The sequence below is a fragment of the Sus scrofa genome, chromosome 6 (assembly GCF_054392235.1).
Source record: "Sus scrofa isolate SSC_HxYL_T2T_F1_AM1 chromosome 6, Sscrofa_HxYL_maternal_Yorkshire_Landrace_v2.0, whole genome shotgun sequence".
NCBI classification, from domain to species: domain Eukaryota; kingdom Metazoa; phylum Chordata; class Mammalia; order Artiodactyla; family Suidae; genus Sus; species Sus scrofa.
In genome coordinates, this window is record NC_139388.1 from 14,689,793 (window position 1) to 14,703,886 (window position 14,094).

The 14,094-nt window shown below is 47.9% G+C and overlaps 1 protein-coding gene across 6 annotated transcripts in view; it reads right to left on the reverse strand.

Annotated features, from left to right (window-relative positions):
* Positions 1-14,094, reverse strand: part of HYDIN (HYDIN axonemal central pair apparatus protein) — a 549,453-nt gene that overhangs the window by 60,666 nt on the left and 474,693 nt on the right. For 5 of the 6 annotated variants that reach the window (XR_014805538.1, XR_014805539.1, XM_084959659.1 and 2 more), the window contains 9 exons: positions 12,936-13,144; positions 12,532-12,714; positions 11,619-11,738; positions 7,981-8,140; positions 7,704-7,876; positions 6,871-7,069; positions 3,775-3,874; positions 2,008-2,107; positions 10-178 (listed from right to left, as the gene is read on the reverse strand). Coding sequence is in view for 4 of the 6 variants with exons in the window: in XM_084959659.1 (XP_084815785.1) it covers positions 10-178; positions 2,008-2,107; positions 3,775-3,874; positions 6,871-7,069; positions 7,704-7,876; positions 7,981-8,140; positions 11,619-11,738; positions 12,532-12,714; positions 12,936-13,144 (1,413 nt within the window). In the remaining 2 variants the exon portion in view is untranslated. Of the gene's footprint in view, positions 1-9; positions 179-2,007; positions 2,108-3,774; positions 3,875-6,870; positions 7,070-7,703; positions 7,907-7,980; positions 8,141-11,618; positions 11,739-12,531; positions 12,715-12,935; positions 13,145-14,094 lie in introns of those variants that run through there. The other variant, XM_084959661.1, reaches the window with a different exon arrangement.

Sequence of the window (14,094 nt, forward strand, 5' to 3'; positions counted from 1 at the left end):
CTTGCTTACCTGACAGCGCAGAACTGGTTGGTGCTCGATCTTTATTTCCTTCTTTGCACGAAAGAACACCTGGACATTTGTGGGTTTTTCCATTGTGGTCAGTGAGCCCTTCTTAGGTTGGGCTGAGATCATGGAACTTAGATTGGTTGTCGAAATCCCTAAGGAGTCCACAGAAAAGCTGAGAGATGAGAATAAAAGTCAGTTTTAGTCATCTAGGGAAACAAAGATACAAGCCAAGAGACTCTAGACTCTTAAGTGCCTGCCAGGTCCCCAGTCCTGTTTAACCACCATGGCTTGCTTGCAGTGTTCACTGTTCTTCGTGCTCTGTGACCCCCTCTCCTTAGTCAGGATTGACCAGGTGAGGCAATGGTACTGGATAGCCACCTCTAGCCTATGGTTAAGAGGTATCCTTGCACGAGATCTCTGTCTAATAGGAAAACGTGATGCTGGATAAGGATCAGCTAGATTATTCCTTTCTGCCTCTCCCTGTCTCTCTCTCACTTTGTCTCCTTCCCTTCCTCCCTCCCCTCTCCGAGACGGAACATAGTACACATAGACAGAACAGTGACACAGAAGCCAGGGGATCTAATACAGGAGGGAATGGGGTGGGAGGCAGAAGTCATGCAATAGAGGGGCTCAGAAGGGAGGCCATGCCTGATGCAGGTGAGGTGAGAAGCCACGGAGAAAAGCTGACATGTGAGATGGCAGGGGGACTAGAGCCGGAGCAAGAAACTGAAGTCGAGGTCAGATATCTGGGGCAGCTGTGGGGACCCCCATGTCACCTCCATGCTCCAGGAGACCTGGCCCTTCACTGTTGCACACAAGGTGCCTGTGCTTCCTCAATTCCCTGCACATCCTTTCAGCAAACCCCGATCACCTGCTCCAAGCCGAAGATGACTCGGTTCCACGCAACTTGAAAGAGCAGAGCTAACGCCCTGTCGTAATCTAAAACAAAACTCACAACGGGCAAGAGTCCATCCAGCACTAATTCTAGAGTGACTGGCTTTCTTCTGGGTTTGTTTAGCTTTTATTTATATTTATTTATTTCAATTTTTGGTTCTAATTAATGGTGGTATTGCGGTGGAACCTCTTGAATTTCAGCATTCCTTGAACTGAAATGAAACTACCAGAAATACACTGAACTCCTTCAAAACAGGTGAGGCGGGTGTTCCCTTTTCAACAGTGAATTCTTCTGCAGGAAGGATGGTCTTCCATAAAATTGACCGGCCGTGGGTGCTGGCACTGCCTGAGGACCTCCTCCCTCCCCATGCCCGGCACCACCTTAGTTAGTGGTTCATTTTCAATCTTGAGGATGAGTACAAACTGGAGCTCTAGTCCACGAGGCTGCTATTTGGAATCTATAACACAGGGTCTTAAAATTAAAAAAGATAATTGGGGAGTTCCCTTCACGGCGCAGAAGAAACGAATTCAATTCGAATCCGTGAGGATTCCGGTTTTATCCCTGGCTGTGCTCAGTGGGTTGGGGATCTGGTGTTGCTGTGGCTGTGGCTGTGGTGTAGGATGGCAGCTGTAGCTTCGATTTGAGCCCTAGCCTGGGAAACTCCATATGCTGTGGGTGGAACCCTAAAGCAAAAAAAAAAAAAAAAAAAAAAAAAAAAAAAGGCAAAAAAAGCAAAAAAAATTGGGAAACCCCTTCTTCACATGGACTCCTGTGTAGAACATCAACTTATAAAACAGAGAGGAACTGAAAGGAGGACAGGACGCTGTGGTGCCAGGGCCCGCACCTCCAGTCTCTCACTCCTCCCCTGGACCTTCCCACTCCCTCCCCTCCCCACGGAGGCTCCCACCACCCCCAACCCCGTCCCCACCCAGCCCCTGTGGCTCCAGTTGGGATTCCATTTATGTGAGGCCAAGAGAAGCTAAAAGCAAAATTGCTTCTCAGGAATTCCTTGCTCAACTTAAAAAAAAAAAAAATGTCCCCTGGGCACCCCTCTTCTCGCTGTAAGAGGATGAGGACAACTACATGCCCAGGAATCTTTGGGTTACCTGAACATGATCTCGTATTTTCCACGGTTCTTCAGTTGCAAGGGCTGCTTCACCTCCTCCAAGACCTTCACAATCCCAAAATCGAGGCCTCCTTCAGCTCCTGCCAGGGCCAGGGTGGGGAGGGGTGAGTGGACATGACAGCGAGAAGCAGGGAACTTCCAACTGAAGTTCTCATGGAAAATCCATGCTGACAATTTCAGAGAATTTGTTTTCTGAAAACACTGAGGCTAGAAAAACATTTTGTGATTGAGTCTTTAGCAAACACACAACAGATACGGCTCTGGCACCCAGTTAATGGAGTGGCTCCCTCTGGCTTCCATCCTACAGGATCACTGTTTTTTCTTTCATGTCTCCCATTAGCTAAAACTCCCAGTGTTTAAAAAAACTCCAGGAGTTTCCATTGTGGCTCAGTAGTAATGAACCCGACTGGTATCCATGAGGATGCGGGTTTGATCCCTGGCCTCGCTCAGTGGGTTAAGGATCCGGTGCTGCTGTGAGCTGCAGTGTAAGTAGCAGACAAGGCTTGGATTCCATGCTGCTGTGGTTGTGGAGTAGCCTGGGAACCCTAGCTGGGGAACTTCCATATGCAGCTCTAAAAAGACCAAGAAAAAAAAGAAAAAGGTGTATCATGTATCATGTGTACAACATGCAGTTGGGACATAATGCATAAATTTACATTACAGTGTTACACTTTGCATTACATCATAAGCATTTCCCCATAATTAAAAACTGCCCCCCAAAATGTGATTTTGATGGCTGCATAATATACCACAATATGACTGCTTAATGATTTATATTGTTCTTTCCACAAATACATTTCATTATAGACAGACATTTAGGGTATTCCTAATTTACCATTATTATAAATTACATTGCAATAAATGCTATACAGAAGTCTAATGCCATGTAGGCAAATAAGAAGCCCTAACATTCTACGAGTCTTGCTGAGTAGGAGAACTATCAGGGAAAGGAGGGCCCTAGGCGGGTGTTGGGGTGGCATGGTGGGTAGAATAATGCCCTGACCGCTGCCCCCCAAAGATATCCATGTCCTCATCCCTGGGGCCTGTAAATACACTGTTTACGTGGAAAAGGGGAATGAAGGTATAGATACAATTGAGATTGCTAATCATCTGATTTTAAATAAGGGAGATTATCCTGGATTTTCTGGTTGGGCCCCAAGTAATCACAAAGGTCCTTAAGAGTAGAAAAGGGAGACAGAAGTGGGTGAGCCAGAGAGATGGCAGTGTGGGAAGGATTTTGTCCCACCTTGCTGGCTTTGAAGATGAGCCAAGGAGCGTGTGTGGCTTCAAGAAGGTGGAAAAGGCAAGGAGATGGATTCTGCCTCAGAGCCTGCAGAAAGAAACGCAGCCCCGCCAACACCTTGATTTTAGCCCAGTGAGGTCCATTTTGGACACCTGACCTATAGAACCGTAAGATAATAAATTTGCGTTGTTTTAAGCCACAGAGTTTGTGGGTATTTGTTACAGAGGTGACAGAAAAGGAATACAGGCAGGCAGATAAGAACTCACTCTCAGATGACTGTTGAGAAAAGAACTCTACAAATTATATACCTTGACCAGCCCCGTTGTCTCTGGACGGAAAGGTGAAGACTCACTGTAATATCGCTAACATCACTTGAGCTTGCATTACACTACTTACCCACATGGCACCTCTCTCTGCAACAACCACTGGTCTCTCTCTACACAAGAAAACGCTGCCCTAAAAGATGTGACTTCTAAACACCCTTTCCTTAAAGGGGCAACAGACCTTTGGGGAAGGTGATGTCCAAGGCAATGTCGTAGGACTCAGCAAAGATCAGGATGTTTTCAATCTGAACGACACCAATGAGATTTTCTGTGTCTAAAACCTGTCGGGGTGAAAGAAATTCTTTAGTAAAAGCAAGACCCACGAGGTGCTTGGAACATGAACTGCAGAACGTGTGTGAAGAAGGGGCTGTGATAAAGAACGTCTTGAAATGAATTTAGCTTCTGTTTTTGCTCAGCTTTTGGTAGGATGAGTGTTCTTCATGAGCCCCTTTGGGGAATGCTGGTGCAGACAACCAACAAAAGGATGGGGAAAAGTGACTGCATTTTCCGGCCTGTTCACTTACTGGGTTTCAATTATTTACAAGACTGGCACAACGTTACTGAAGTTTGGGTTGTGAGTATACCTTGCGGGAAAGTGTTCTTTGAACTTTTAAATCAAATAAACTTGAAGAGCATTTTTCTGACAGCTGAAATGAAAAACTTTCATATGCTAAAGTATTCTTGCTCTGCTAACTTCATCGGTCTGAATGGTTCTACTCTTTGTTTTGGATTCAACGTGGGATCAAAGTGTTAGACTTTTCATATAAAATGTGTAAGGTTTCTCTTTTACAAGTACCTTTCATATTTTTTACATGAATATCATTACTATTAAAATTGGAAATGTTAAAAAAAAAATGGTAAGACTCCTAGCCTCCAGCTGCTCACTGTCCCCTCTGTTGCTGTCTCTCCCGTACTGTCCTGAGGAACGTCTGAAATGGTGTCAGCTGGATCCAACTGTTGTTGACTCTTGAGACTAATGATGGGCAATAAAGGCTCTGTCTGTCAAAGGGAAGAGCCACCGGGCAGTGGGTGTGGCATGCTTGCACCTGCCTGGAAACCACCTGCTTCCCTGTTGCAGCCTCAAGTTGAAAAACTAAGTCCCCAGCTCCCCACTGCTTGTGCCGTAGGTGCCATGGGGGACACCTGTAGCTGTTATAAAACTCAAGCCTTATTTTGGAGTTTCCGTCTTTTCTTTCATCCAGCATTTTGCAGTGTTTCACAGAGCAAATGGACCCACTTGAATTTACCTTCTTTCTTTTGATGCTCAGCCTCTGACAGGGATAACAAGAAGGGCTGGCAGTGGGAGGGAAAAATGAGACAAAGAACTTGGATTATCAGCTCCAGAATTTATATAGTACTTTTCTACTGGCAGATACCGAGTACCCAGAGCACTGCACTTCCTTTGTCCCTGCTAGAGGGACGGGGAGGAGGGGGGAGTATGTGTTGTAATTGAGGGAAATAAGAAAAAATTAAGAGGTACAATAATTAAATAGAGCGCACCAGAGTGCTTTTCAAAGGGGCCAGAAAGCAAGGCATTTCCTTGTGTAGATGTTGCAGGAGGAAGACCTCAGGAGGTCAACCTTAGACCATTTTGGAGGCCTGAGGGGAGATCCACTGTGTCTGCTTTGGCTGGAACATACAGGATATGATGTCAGTTAAGTTACAGAGATGTTTCCATACCAGTTGATAACCAGCTGTCACAATGACTTCCCCAAGTGTCCCCTTGTTGCCTGCCTCCTGCACCTTCTCCCCCCACCTTGGGAACCCCTGGACTCCCCATGGTCTACTAACTAAAGGATAAAGCTGGCACAGCCGGGACCCCACATTGGCTGTGTGGCCTGGATTCACTGGATTCATCTGTGTCTGTGTAGAGCCTGGCGTTAGAAACGTTGCCTCTCACCTCTGGCCTTCAGACACATTTGTGGACTTAGTGAATCTATTAGTATCTGTTTTCAGCTATGTAGCCTGGATAGATGATAAGACAGATTAATTAGACCCACTGACTGCCCCCAAAAAGTAGAAACAGGATTCAGGTGTGTAAATTACACAGAGAGATTTGAGTGCAACCCAAGGAAGAATTAATCGTCAGAGATGTTCAAAGGCAGATCAGGCCACTTGGTAGGTTTTCTATCCCTGAGGATATTCAAAGACAAGCTTGGATGACTTCTTGCTTGTTGCAGAATCATTTCAAGCATAACAGGTCAGTGACATTCATTCACTCATTCATTCAAAAGATCCTACTGAGTGCCTTTTCCATCCTGTGCTAGACACTGGGGGTCTGACGGGGTCGGGGGCTGAATGGCGACTTCCTAAAGGTAATCTAAGTCTTAACTTTTGGAACCTTTGAATGTAACTTTATTTGGAAAAAGAGTCTTTGCAGATGCGATTAAGTTAAAGATCTCAAGGTGAGATCATCTTGGGTTGTTTGGGTGAGCCCTAGATCCATTAAGTGTCCTTGTAAAAGAGAGAAGAAGAGAAGACACAGGGGGAAGCCGTGTGAAGACTGAGGCAGAGATTAGGGTGATGCAGCACAGGCCAAGGAACACGCGGGCCCCCAGATGGAAAAGGCAAGGAAGGATTATTCTCCAGCACCTTCAGAGGGAGGAGGGCCTTGCAAATATCTTGATTTTGAACTTTGGTCCCCAGAACTGCAGGAGAGTAAAGGTCTTGCTTTGAGCCACTCACTTTGTGGTCATTCGTTACAGCAGCCCCAGGAAACTAATATGGGTGATGAGCAAGTCAGGCAAAGTCTTGCCCCAGTGGAGTTCACATAAGTTCACTCCTATGCACTCTGAAGGACAGAAAACAGTGAGTGGCTGCACATAATGAGATTTCTTCAATGAGGTGATTGGGAAAAGCCAGTTGAAGCAGTGCTGTTGCACAGACCCTATGGTGGGAGCCACTCTTGACAGAGCACACAGGGACCTCCTTCCTGGCAGGAAAACCCTGATGTGGATGCTCAGGAGCAGGCGAGGACCTTGGGCTTCACTCTCATTACTGCAACAGGAACACAGCCTCGTGCTTTAGGAAGGAGTGACCTGATTTAACTGACATTGTAAAGGCCCCTCTGGACACTTGTGGGGAGTGGGAAGAGGGAAGCCAGCTAGGACGGCCCTGCGGAAGTCCAGGTGAGTGACAGTGCAGGGGGGATGGATGCGGCAGGTAGCACGGGGACCTGGCTTTGTGTGTGTGTGTGTGTGTGTTGACAGTGTGTGCACCAGGGAACTCAAGGCGTGCACATTTTGATGATCAAGACTGAAGATGCACAGAGCCTTACTTCCAACCGAATCGCCTTCTTGATGTTGATGGGTTTGGAGGGTTGGAAATGCACTTGGAGGTTGTACTCAGCCTTGGGGGCTATGGTCCCCTGCACCGTGGACACGGTGAAGTCTTCACCCAGGTGCTCCAGGCTGGTGATCCGCCAGGCCAGGGGCAGTAGTGTGATGTTGCGGAGAACAACCACCTTGGATTCTTTTCTGTGGAGACCAAAAGAAATTTCCGCAGTTTCACATGATCTTGATTTATTACGGCGGGTCAGAAAAAGCACTTCTGGTTATTTCAATTATTGCTGGTTCGCTAAGCAGTTTTACCAGGGAATGGCACCTACCTGTGATGAACAAAGAATGTAGGTTACACGTATCACTAGTCTCTCCTGGCTGCCGCCAAAATAAATATTCTGTATTTAGAATAATACAGTTCCGGTGAATGAATACCTAAGGTTAGGTCTACCATTCTCTGTTTGTTCTCTAATTTCTAGAGCCAAGATTCTTAACCTTTTATAATAAAGGAGTGAAAATCCAGAAAAGGCTAGTCCTTCTGAGAAAAACACAAATCTGCACACACTTCAGCAGTTGATCTGGTGGGGCAGGGGCTGGAAAGGCGGCCCTTGACCCTACTGAAGCCCATTCACTGAACGCAAGGTGACAATCTGCCGTGAACTGAGAGAGGGTTACTAACAATCCTGATTTGCACAGGACCAGGAGTTTCTCAGGATGCAGGACTTGCCATACTCAACCCAAGCAGGTTCCAAGCAAATCAGGATGCGCTGGTCACCTTAGAGCTAAGTGTTCTTTAAATTTCATCCCCGTTCGTATCATCCAGAACTCTGACCTGTGTAGCAAGAGCCGGTCAAAGTGCAATTGTTTTGGGTCCAGCTCCACTTCGGGGCGGACCCCCTGGCAGCTTAATTTGAAGACAGCTGGCTCTGGGTTCTCCTTGATGCAGCAGACAATGCTGTCTTCAAAGACGCCAACTGCAGTGGGGTAGGCCCAGACATACAGCACCTGACGAAAGAGTCAAAACAAAATACATTTCTTCCGAGGATGCCAAGGCCTTACATTTCCCAAGAAAGCCTTGCTGTGGTGGACTTGTTCCCATGCGACTGTACCTGCTTCTCATTGGGTTTCAGAATCATGCTGATGGGCTCCAGGAAGTAGGTGTTTGCTTTGACATCATTCTGAAAACAGAAGAACACCTCCACGACCATCGGGGAGCTGTTCAGGATTGTGAGGGTCTCCATGTTGCCCGGGAACAAGGAGGACTTGTACCTGGAAATGAACCAAAGTTAGGGGCCTGGATGTGGGACTGACGGAGAGTCCAGGTGGGAGAGGAGACTGTGAGGTGCAAGGCAACTGCAAAGGATGATGTGGCTGCACAGCGGCAGCGGCGTGGTGGCCAGGAACGCAGGCTTTGCGGTTGAGAAGACTTGGAGCTGTGACCTGACCACCCCTCACGTCAACCCCAAGCCTGAGTCTCCTCGTCTCTAAGATGAGATGATAATACTCCTAGGATTTCTATAAATATGAAATGCAATAGTGCAACCTAATGCTCTCAGGACAGCTGCAGATATCAAATGCTCACTAAACGGTAGTCATTACTATTGCAAAGATTTCTAACTGGGAGATCTGGTGCGCTGTCCTTCCCAGGGCTACACTTCCAGGAGAGACGACCATTTGAGTAGCTTGTTCGTTCACATCTGCCTTAGAGGGGACCTCATCTACCACCTCCTCACACACCTGCACAGGATGCGACTGCTCTGATACGGATGCACATGGCATTGTTCACTGTTACAAGGCTGTTTGTTGGCTAGTCCCTTAGGCAGAGATCCACAGCTCAGCACAGACTGCACGGGATGCTGCCCAGTAAATGGTACCAAATAAAAAAGGAACCACAGAGGCACGAAGCGTGTCCATGAACACACACATCGTTGGCAGTCATAGCACAGGTCAGCAAAGCAGGGCACGATACCAAGTGGCACCCAGAAACAGTCTAAAAAACTCTCTGGACAGGCCATGACGGAAGAGGGAAGGAGAGGGCATGGCAGAGCCTAACCCAGAGTCCGAGAGTCAGGACTCTGTGTAACTGCCAGAGGGGGCGGCCTCCACGTCTCACTGGTAATTAGCACCACCGAGTACTGCATGAAAGTTCTAGGTATACGATCCAGTTCAGCCTTCACAAAGCCAAGCAGGAGGTGCTGTTATTTTCCCATTTTGCAGATGAGGCCACGGAGGCTCAGCAAGACTTAAAAGAAAAGATGAATGATACTTATTTCTGGACCACCGTAATGGCCCTCTGGGATCATGGCTGTCTGGCCCCATATCCTGGTTAATCCCAGCGCTGCCCTGAACACACCTCTCTCTGAACAGTCCTCATTTCCTGGAATCTCACCTCCCGGCTGCTCTGGGCATCATGTCCATCGACCTAACCCCTACCTCTTTCTCCTAAGCCCGTCTACTGGGCCCTGAAGCTCTTCTCCATCAACACTAAACCCTGTCCACTTTCATTTTTTACTCCAGCATCTTAGGAAATAAACTAGAGATTATGAAAAGAACATACAAGAAAGTTGGCTCATTAGTTCCACCAAGTAGTGCCACCCTCCACTTATCACAAAAAATGCTAAAATGAAAGAAAACTGGGTTGAGACCCTGGTTTGAGTTATGGTCTCATCTCCCCACCTATACAATAAACAACTTATCTGTAACTGGAAAAATTCATGTCACTCAGTATTTATGATCACCAACCTTACACGGGCCTCTAATTCTGTCTGATAATCTCCATCTATTTCTTCAATGGTTTCCCTCCCCCACTTTACGCCAAACCTGTTTCATATCTTCTCAATTTTTCTCAATATTTTAAACCTCCTTCCACCTGCCTCACTGTTAGCAATGACCTCACATCATTCGTCATGGAGAAAACAGACAGTTGTAGGGGAACTTCCTTCCATTCCAGCCAAATCTGTAAACCAACCTGCACCTCAAGCCACCTCACCTGCCTCTGACCTAGCAGGAGATGATGGTCCCTCTTCCTGGCAGAGGCCAGCATCTCTGCATCTCATGGTGTTGCCTCTTGGAGCTATACCGCCGATGACTTTGCTTTCTCTGGAAACTCTAACTTCTTCTTCCCTACTTCCCCCTGACATCCAAACATGGTAAGACCAAGAGTGTACAAACAGCCTTCCCTGCCCTCCAGGTCTCCCTCCCATCCTCAACTCTCCATCTCCCTTCACAGCCAAGCTTTTCCAAAGAGCAATTTCCATACTCTGTCTCCATTCTCTCACTTCCCCCTGACTCCCCAACTCATTTTACTTGGGCTTCATCATCCGAAATCCACCCAAAGAGCTCTTGCTAAGGGGCCTGTTATTGAACCCTGTGGACGCTGCTGATGTGCCATCTTTCTGCCCTCTCTGCCGCCATGAACATAGCTGACCACGCCCTCTTCTCATAGCTCCATGATGCCATCCTTCCTGGGTTTCCACCAATAGCTCTGGTTCTCTTTCTTATCTCCTTTGCTGACTTCTCCTCCTGTGAGCGGTGGAGTTATGTGAGGCTCCATCCATGGTTCTTCTCTCCTTACTGTACTCTCATCTTAGGTTATCTTATCCTCTGAGAAGCAAAACCATATAGGCTATTGCTTCGTTTTATAGGGGCTACTGGCTATATCTCTGAAGCATCTCAAACTTGACATATCCAAAAATGAACTCTTTTGTTTAGTTTTGTTTTTTTAGGGCCGCATCCACAGGATATGGAAGTTCCCAGGCTAGAGGTCTAATCGGAGCTCTAGCCGCTGGCCTACGCCAGAGCCACAGCAATGTGGGATCCGACCTGCATCTGTGACCTACACTGCAGCTCACGGCAATGCCAGATTCTTAACCCACTGAGCAAGGCCAGGGATTGAACCCCCATCCTCATGGATCCAGTCAGGTTTGGTACTGCTGAGCCACAATGGGAACTCCCAAAAGTGAACTCTTTTTTTTTTTTTTTTTGTCTTTTTGCCATTTCTTGGTCTGCTCCCGCGGCATATGGAGGTTCCCAGGCTAGGGGTTGAATCAGAGCTGTAGCTGCTGGCCTACGTCAGAGCCACAGCAACTCGGGATCCAAGCTGTGTCTGCAACCTCCACCACAGTTCACGGCAACGCCGGATCCTTAACCCACTGATCAAGGCCAGGGATCAAACCTGCAGCATCATGGTTCCTAGTCGGATTCGTTAACCACTGAGCCATGACGGGAACTCCCCAAAAGTGAACTCTTGATCCTACCCCTTCCTGGTCTTCTTCTGGGTTTCCCCAACTAGGAAAATGGAACCCTCATTCATCTGAGTGCTTAGCAGAAACTTGGGGCACAAGAACCTCGTTCTCCTGATTTATGTTTCAGGGATAAGTGAGGCAATGTTAGTAAAAGTTACATCTACACAGGAACTCTGCTTGTACTACTCATGCATCCAACCCAAAGGTCTGAAGTCTGCTTTTTTCTTTTTTCCTTTTTAGGGCCATAGCCACAGCATATGGAAGTTCCCAGGCTAGGGGTCTAATCAGAGCTGTAGCTGCTGGCCTATGCCACAGTCATAGCCACGCCAGATCCGAGCCCTGTCTGTGACCTAGACCACAGCTCATGGCGATGCCGGATCCTTAACCCCCTGAGAGAGGCCAGGGATCGAACCCGCATCCTCAGGGATTCTAGTCGGGTTCGTTTCCGCTGTGCCATGACAGGCACTCCCCTGACATGTGTTTTGAAATAATGGAGCACTTACTTATCTCTGGATTTTCCACAAAGCAGTGGTCCGAAGTAAAATTTCTCCATGCTCATGACATACTTCTTAAAGATGACCTCATTTACCTTCATGTTCCTCTTCCGCTGAGGGAACACCACTCTGCACACAGAGGAGGGAGGAGAGGGGACAGCCGTCTGAACGCCTCCACTTGCTGTTCCCATGAACCCAAGCCTCCCTGTTCAGCAGACGGCCCAGGCGGTCTGGACACAGATGACTCTGAATGTGAGGACATTTCCTGAGTCTTTATTCTTGCACCCCTCCCCTACCCTGAGTGAAGAGAGTCCAGTTTGAACTTAAGAAAAAAGATTCCCAGGGGTGTCTTTCATCATAACATGGGTTGATGATGGGGGTGAGCTGGATTTCTGTTCTAGTGCGCTGAGCTAGAAAATTCCAGAGAAACCCTACGGTGGATATTAACCAATGTGGCTCCTTGGGCAGAAGTGCAAAAAAAATTCCTCTTGGCGGAAAAACTCTAAAAGGCCTCACTAGCTTGCTTAGCCAGGTGCCTTTATGTGGTGCATGAGGGGCTCCGTGTTCCGTGGATCAGAAAAGAAGCTCCTGCCTGTGGAGATTCACACATATGTGGGTACTATAGGATAATAAGTCCTACAGTAAATATAAAATCTGTTTACATTCGCTTAATAGTGAAATAAGCAAACTAGCCAGAGAAAGACACCCCCCCTTCACACCTAAGAGCATCCTCTTCATCTGTCTCATGGTACCGTGTCATCCCTGTGGCTTAGTCAGGGTCCAAGACTTTGGAGCCCAGGACAAGAGGGCCTGAGATGCTGTTCCAGTTTCACATTTGTATCAAGAGGCATCTTGTTCAGCGTACCACGGGGGAACTAAAATGCACCTGTCGACCTTCTCTTTTAAGATAAAACACACTTACTTGGGGTCTTGGCAAATGTATGGGTAAGTGCAGACACCTCGGCAATAAAGCTGGTACTGGCGACGAGTTCCAAGGACCTCAAAGTTAAACGTCTGGTCAAAGATCCCGAGATCATTGGAGGAGAAATGCACACGCAAGGTCACCTCGCCGTTGGCTGGCACGATCCACCGGAAATGATTCAGCCTGCCAATGACCACACAGGCTATTGAAGCAAGAACACTTCCTTTTGGGCCAAGAGAAGACAGGATTGGTGCCTGGGAGGAGACCTGTCCTGCTGGGGTTATGCATGGTGGGCCACAGGGTCCCACAGCCGGGACAGCCCTGTTCCCATCTGGTGCTGTGGCAGCCACACCCTCCACGTGGAGGCTTCGGCCTTCCTCTCCCTGGGTTGCTCTGAGGCCCACCTGGTGAATTTCTCCTGGGAATGCTGCCCAGAGAAGTTGTTCTGCTCCACGTCCGACAGGGGAGTAATGGTTCCAGAAGTTCCCCCAGTAAGGCCCTTCTTGTTGAAGGCCATGCGACGTTTCTCCTTTTGAGTCTCACGGACTTGATCCGTTTTTTCTTTCATTTTCTGTTTGCTCCCCTTTGTGGAGGTGGTCTGCTCCTCTTGGGCCTTGATTAAAAATGAGCACACAGTCTTAAACATTCAGAGATGCCCATGAGACACCTGCAGTCGGGGGTGGCCGCACTGCAGGTTCCGGGTGCCAGCAGTTGCCTGGAGCAGCAGGGCCCTGCCTACTACACCCGGCAAGAAGAGAAGAGGTGGAGTGGAGGGAACTGGAGTTCTTTCCTGGGTACCCCGCTCCCCGAGAAGGCGACCAACCCTCCAGCCAGAGCTCGAAGCGGGCAGGGAGTGGGTTCCTATATTGCATGTTGTGATTGTGCCTCTCTATCATCTTTTAATCTAGACCCCTCCCTCCCTTTCATGCTGACTTTGTGCAGAGACCAGATCTGTGCTTTTACAGAACATTCCACAGTCTGCAGTTTTTGGACGAGTCTCAGAGTGTCATTTACCTTATTCCTTTATTTCCCTGAGAACTGAAAATGAAGTTTAAAATCTTGATCAGATTCGGGCAGGGTGGTGTGTACCTCATACTCCATCACAACAGGAGACAAACAAGGCCAGGCTGACCCACATTCACAGATGCAACGTGTGCGTGAGCACCGTGCTGGGGCACACCAGGTCTGGCCGTGGCAAAGTGAACTTTCCCCTCGGGAGCCGGCCAGCCGCCTGCGGGATGATGCTCTGGCTCGGCTCGTGTGTCTTGCTCCCAACCCACCGGTACTGTGGGTCTCCACCCACAGATGCTCCTTAGTCACTTATGTCACGGGGGCTACCAGGATAGTGCGTTTCTAATTCTACTGTTCTTTCTCCAATTTTAGCTGCCATGATTCTAGAAAGAGGAGCTTTCCTTCCTCAGTTGGAGGTGAACTAGTTCCTCCTAAAACTCTAAGTTAAAGAATGCTAAACTTTTTCCTGTTAATGCTCAATTTTCAGAAAAGAGGTTGGTGTAAGAGTTACCGCTGGCAGTATTCTCATTGTCCTTCTTATTTGGATTCCAC